This window comes from Pelophylax lessonae, assembly GCF_965119305.1.
Source record: "Pelophylax lessonae genome assembly, chromosome: 1".
Classification (NCBI taxonomy): Eukaryota; Metazoa; Chordata; class Amphibia; order Anura; family Ranidae; genus Pelophylax; species Pelophylax lessonae.
Genome location: NC_138768.1, coordinates 725,205,750 through 725,212,843, shown reverse-complemented (window position 1 = coordinate 725,212,843; position 7,094 = coordinate 725,205,750). Strand labels below are relative to the sequence as shown.

Below are 7,094 nucleotides of genomic sequence, written 5' to 3'. Positions count from 1 at the left end.
ACGGGGTCTTATATATTCCATCATTCTGAACACACGTTTTATCCATTGCATAAAACACACATGCACAAATAAAAAAAAAAAAAAATTTTAAAATCAATGTTTTTATCTGAAAAACCCATCAGTTCAGACTTTTATTATCTTCTCTGCCCAAATGCAAGGCTTATTTCATTGTCTGGCCTAGTTATAGGGCACGGTCAATTTTTTTTTTTTGGTATTTCATTTGCAGTATAGGGTATGGAATAAGCTTTCCGCTCTTTGAATCTCCTAATTAAATATTTTTCAAAAATTCTACTTTTTTTTTACCCGATTGCACAACCATAAAGCAGTCTCTAGTAAGTAAACATCCTGAAAGTTTCTCAATAATTCTGCATTCCACTACATTCTGCCCCTATTACATTGAAGCTATTTGATTTAAAACACATTCTACTTAATGCTCTTAACCACATCTGAAACAAAGATATTGCATATCACAGTATTTTACAGATATGTACAATAAGTAAAATTACACTAACAAAAAATAAAAAAAAAATTATAAAATATTTACAGACTGTCCACTAGTTGACGCTATGGCTAATGGCTTTGGCCTAATAAAATATACAGTAAAAATATCAGGCATTCGGTTGCTCTGAACACCAAGGCTCATGAGGCCAGGGACATTCTGAGAAAATGATAAAGTGCGCAGCGCTTTCTTCTTTTGGAATGTTCCCATCACTATGAAATTTACATTTAACTGAGAGGTAGATGCAGTCAGTCTAACGTCATCAGCTGTAGGTCTGCATCTGTAAATAGATCCAGTCCAGAAACACTGTTACATTGGCGTAGACTCCGGGCTTATTAATTTTGGCACAGCCTGTTCCCCAGCTTGTATCTCCGACAAGCCACCACAATGAGTTTGTTCTAGTGACCAAGGGACCACCACTGTCTCCCTGGCAAGAATCGGTCCCCCCGGAGAGGAATCCCGCACATATCATGGCGTCGCTGATGGCTCCATTGTAAACAGAAGGCTTATTGCAGGTTTTGGAGTCAATTAAGGGCACGTTAGCTGCCATCAGGTTAGTGGAAGTGGTGCCTCCTTGAGAAGTGTAACCCCAGCCAGAGATCCAGCAGGACTGGGTGTTACTCCATGGCATTCCAGCGTTGGGTAAACAAACCGGCTTGATAGCAGAAGTAAATGCTAGGCTGGTTTTTAGCTTCATCAGTGCTATATCGTTGTCCTTGGTTTCCTTGTTGTAGTTGGGATGAGAAATGACTCTTTGCACTAAGGAGACAGAACCAGCTGATCTGATGGTTGACCCAGCATAGACGTTCCACTGGTTGGGGTTAGCATAACTTCCTTCTACGCAGTGTGCAGCAGTGAGAATCCAGTCCGGGGTAATGATAGACCCTCCACACACATGTGATCTGCCGATCTGTAGGCTCACTTGCCAGGGCCAGTCTCCATTCTGAGCCAGTGTACCACCTACTATTCTACTGGACAACTGCTTACCAGATGTTCCACAATTTATGCACTTTAGAGCGATCACTCTTCCAGAAGGACAAAAATCCCTGCTTCTTACACTAGTATACACCTTATCAAAAGATGCGCTGGTGTTTATACTGACAAAGCCTTTTAAGTCTGATGTGACAGTTTGCAGATAGGTGTTATCATAACTGGACCTCTTGTAGCCTATTAATTGGCACGTCGGAATTCCAAAATTGTTATTCCAGTCATCAAAGCACACACTCATCCAGGCGGACTGTGTTGGGGAATAAGCTTGTAATATAAACTTATCTCCATATAATCGTACACAGTAGCTCTCATCTTCTCCATTGGGGCACTCCGGTGTGCCATCACACCACTGGGAAGCTTTTACACATTGTTTCGATGTTCCACATTTCCTTTCACAGCGGGTAGTTACAAAATACCAGCAGAGCACTGCGACGATGATCGCTACTACCAAGATAATACAGATGGTGATGCAGATACAAATAAACCGGTTTCTACCTGCAGAGCACAACCCTGAGGATTTCCCATGTTGGTTTGCTGGCACGGAGTGGTGGGGGGATACATTGGGCAGGTGGTGTTGCACTGGAGAGACACGGTGATTGGATGGCGGAGCCGAAGCATACACGTTGTATGGTGCTTGGTTCACATTGTACGGTACTTGGTTCACATATAAATGGTTGTGGTCTCCCTGGAACCCCCTGTTGTCGTAATAGGGATAGGAGGGTGGAGGTGCATTCGGTGTGTACATCTTTGGGATGAGACAAGATAGTGGATAGAATTGACACCCTGAGATACTTTACTGCATGGTCTGGATCTCAGTCTCTGACAGCTCGTTGCTCAGCCCCAGGCTTCCTGCACTCTAATGAGCAGTGCAGGGAATGAGTTACCTATTGACACAGGTGTAGCTCTCCTCTCCTCCCCCAGACCTCTTTGTTTCAGTTTTAAACTTTTGCAAATTTAGTAATTTAGTAATTTTTTCTTTTGGTCAAAAGTTATACTGCTACATATCTTTGGTAAAAAAAAAACAACCCACATAAGTATATATTATTTGGTCTTTATGAAGGTTATAGAGTCTACAAGCTATGGGGCCAATCATTGAAAATTGATCACACCTTATGTACTGACGGTCTATCTCATTTCTTGAGACCCTAACAAGCCAGTAAAGTACAAAGTCCCCCAAAATTACCCCTTTTTGGAAAGCAGACATTAGTACGTAGTTAGTAAGAGGCATGGTGAGTTTTTTGAAGTTGTAATTTTTTTTCCACAATTTTTTGCATATTTAAGATTTTTTTTTTTTCACAAAATGGTCATATTACCAAGTTATTTCCCACACACTGTAAAGGCATTATTGCAACTACACCCCAAAATACATTCTGCTACTCCTCCTGAGTATGGTGATACCACATGTGAGACACTTTTACACATCCTGGCCACATACAGAGGCCCAATATCCAAGTAGCACCTCCAGGTGTTCTAGGAGCAAAAATTACACATATAATTTCCCGACAACCTATCACACTTTTGAAGGTCCTGGAGCACCATCATTTCCTGACTTCCCATTACAATTTTGTGAGGCACTGTAGTGGCACTTATGTGGCATGGGTGAACACTGATGTGGCATGGACGTGGCACGGATGAGCAATGATGTAGCATGGATGCAGCATGGATGAGCAGTGATATGGCATGGGTGAGAACTGATGTGGCATACATGTGGCACGGATGAACACTGATGTGACACGGATGTGGCACGAATGATCACTGACGTGTCATGAATGTGAAACGAATGAGCACTGACGTGGCATGGATGTGGCATGGATGAGCACTGATGTGGCATGGATGTGGCATGGGTGAGCACTGATATGGCACTAATGAGCACTGATGTGGCACAGATGAGCACTGATGTGGCACTGATGTGTCACTGATGAGCGCTGATGTGGCACAGATGTGGCATGGATGTGGCATGAATAAGCACTGACGTGGCATAGATGTGGCATGAATGAGCACTTATGTGGCACGGATGAGCACTGACGTGGCATGGATGTGGCACAGATGAGCACTGATGTGGTATGGATGTGCCACTGATGAGCACTGATGTGGCAGGGATGAGCACCGACATATCACGGATGTGGCAAGAATGAGCACTGACACGACATAGATGTGGCACGGATGAACACCGATGTGGCACTGATGTGGCAGGGATGTGGCACGGATGAGCACTGACATGGTATGGATGTGGCACAGATGAGCACTGACATGGCATAGTTGTGGCATGGATGAGCACTGATATGGCACGGGTGAGCACTGACGTGGCATGGATGTGGCACGAATGAGCACTGATGAGGCATGGGTAACCACTGATGGGGCATGGATGTGGCATGGATGACCGCTGACGTGGCATGGATATGGCACAGATGAGCACTGATGTGAGATGGATGTGGCACGGATGACCACTGATGTGGCAGGGATAAGCACTGATGTGGAATGGATGAGCACTGACGTGGCATGTATAAGGCATGGATGAGTACTGACGTGGCACGGATGAGCACTGACATGGCATAGATGTGGCATGGATGAGCATGGATGTGGCATGGATGAGCCATGGATGAGCACTAAGGTGGCATGGGTGAGCAGAGATGAGGCATGGGTGTGGCACAGATGGGCATGGATGAGGCATGGATGTGGCACGGATGGGCATGGACGACAAATGGATGTGGCATGGATCGGCATAACTAAGGCATGTAGGAGGCAGGGGATGAGTGCAATAGCAGTCTCTCTCCTCTCTTCGCACACTGTACTGATCGCTGTGTACAGCGTGTGAGGTGAGAACTGAACCGGACATGCGCCAGTTTGTTGATAACTGATCGCTCCGTCATTGGACGGAGCGATCACATGGTAAAGAGCCGCTGTCATTGGCTCTTTACCACAATCAGTGATGCGCCGGGTCCCTAGGACCTGGCAAAAACAGACACTTCTGTGTGCGCGCCCCAGGGGGCGAGCGGGAAACATGATTCTGGGAGGACATCATTGTGCGCCCTCCCAGAATAAGCCAACCACACTGTAGCCATCATTCGGCTATGGCCTGGTCGGCAAGTAGTTAAAGGGAACAATGCAAAAAATATTTACATTTGCTGTATGTGTAATTATTTTAAATTGGACTTACCAGTCCTGCCGCAGGATTCTGTTTGAAACAGGAATCCAATCTTCACCCATCATGGTGAGCTTTGTCTTGGCGACCTTCAAAGACTAGGTCCCCTTGTTTTAGAGGGGCACTGACACCCGGTGCCCCATAAGAATGCATGGAGCATCCGATTGGGTCCGCCTGAAAAACTGACAGGTGGATCGGATCGAATTGCCCATGTGAAAAGGGCCTAACTTCAGCTTGTTCAATTAGGCTTTGAAAATGGAACTTGGAAGCTGATACATTTCTTTGCAGAGCTACACCAGATTTTGCACTCTCCATTATTAGCAAATCAACCCCTTACTGTCCAAGTAAGTATATTCTAACAACCAGAATGTATATGACTATTTGATTTTAGTAAATGTTTTTTTAAATTTGTACAATACAAATTATTTATTTTATTGATATAATATTGTCATTTACTGGCATTAAAGTCCCATTGGGACATTTCTTCAACAAGTTATATGCCAAAATTAATGTTAATTATTTTCTAATAAATGCAAAACCAGATGGGGTTTGTATACTTTTAGATAGAAATTCTATGTAATAATTCATTTTTCCAAATCAAATAATATCCAAATCAAATAAAGCATTAAAAATGTGTTACCACTTCATAGTAAAAATTATGACACTGGAGATCTGCTTCATACTGGGCAATGAGGGTGGGGTAAACATGGTCTAGGTTTTATCTCCATTGCCCCAGTGATGACATCTACTGCAACAAATTGGACAGAGGTTGTAGTGATGACGTTAGCATGTCCACCCGGGTGTATGATGATTTTTTGTACTAAATGCCTTTTTATTTACTGTGCTTTGTGACTATACATCTTTTTATATTAAAAGTGATATCTGTGGACATTGCACAATGAGTGTTCCTCTTCCTCTTTCCATATGAATGCTGCTCCATACAAGTATGTTTCTCTAATACTGTTGCGGATGGTGTCTGAAGATCAATACTAAGGGGCCAAACTGCCATATAATTTGTTTTGATGAAAGCCATCTTTGTATACCCAAAGCGAGGGATATTCTACCTAAGACAAAGCTACTGTAGACCCTGTAATGAGGTCCCAGCCTCTGGTAAGAGGCTGATCTTTATGCTTATGAGTGGAGCATAGTTGGGTGGTCATTTTGTTTGAGACTTTTTTGCATGACAGCACGCACTTTATAAATTGCGATTGTTACAATTATTGTATTTATTTATCATGATGAACTTGTTTATCATGTGAATATATATGGTTTATTAGTAGTTAGTAGACACTTATATGCACTTTAATTAGTAGTTAGTAGACACTTATATGCACTTTAATTGATAGCGCAACACTTTCCCCTTTTCCTATATTTTTAATGTGCTAGTCTAGTATTCTGTAATTTTTGTTAACATCATTTAAAAAGTCTAATCTTTTAGAAACGTAAAACTGTCATTCTTATCGTAATCTGCAGACACTAATATTTACAGTTTATGTCTATGAAATCGGGAGGATGATCTTTTGCAATGCCTGTGGTAAATTTACCACAGGCATAGAATTAGGAAAACAGCCCTTTTAATGAAATTTAAAAGTGCTATAAACTAAATGATAGTGAATCACACTTGCTTTGTATTTTTATTGATAGCATTCAAGGATAATCATTTTTATTGCTTAAGAAGTCTACAACATTCAGTATATAATGCTAATTGCTGTATAAGTCATCTTGACAATTTCTGCAATATCAAATTAAGAAACCTGAAGTATAATGATTAATGATATTTTAAACAAGAGTATACATTCACTTAATATGGTCACATTATTATTATGCATTTTTTTTTAGGTCAGTCTAAAAGTATTTGTTAATTTTAGAAAAGCAAACATATTAAGTACAGCTAAGAGAGAAACTTCTGGATCCGTATAATTATCTTATTATTATTGTAGCACCCTACAGGTAGGTGCTAGGTAAAGTATAGTGGGCCTTGGCTGCCTAACAGCAGGGCCATGATTTCAGCTGGACTGTCATGTCTCCCAGGTGAGGTTACTGAGAGGGGAGTCTCCCCACTGGCTCTGTGAGAAGATTCTCATAGGGCAGTGGAGTAAACCCAATCAGTGGTTCAGTTAGGAGTGTATCTACCCCAGAAGGCAGATTCTGCCGCAGAGGATTCTGGAAGTGGGTATACGTTTGAAGGGAACGCATGACGCAGCATCTTTGGCGGGAGGTAGAGTCCCAGGAGGGAGAGTATGGCTGTCTCTCCTCCTGTCAGAGGAAGCGGGTGTCCCGGGGGGCGGCCTGGGAATCCAGAGAGTGTGAAGCTGAGCTGCAGAGGGGATCTGGTGTGCCGAGAACCAGCGGAGAGAGAAAGGGGTCCAGTTCCAGGAAAGCCTACAAAGGTCGTGAGTACTGTGGACAGCCCCTGGGGGTCTGCCTAGTGTCAGAGGGGACCACTCCGGAGAAGGTTCTAGG

The 7,094-nt window shown here is 42.8% G+C and overlaps 1 protein-coding gene across 1 annotated transcript; it reads right to left on the bottom strand.

The window, feature by feature from the left end:
• Positions 1-687: 687 nt before the first annotated feature.
• LOC309546269 (transmembrane protease serine 2-like) lies at positions 688-2,333 on the bottom strand. Its single transcript, XM_082245851.1, has one exon. The coding sequence runs from the start codon at positions 2,232-2,234 to the stop codon at positions 762-764; it is 1,473 nt and encodes a 490-aa protein (XP_082101977.1). The 5' UTR covers positions 2,235-2,333; the 3' UTR covers positions 688-761.
• Positions 2,334-7,094: the final 4,761 nt, after the last annotated feature.

What these genes read in the sequence shown, in the direction of transcription:
- LOC309546269 (XM_082245851.1), bottom strand. Translation starts at nt 2,234, where the DNA reads ATGTACACACCGAATGCACCTCCACCCTCCTATCCCTATTACGACAAC.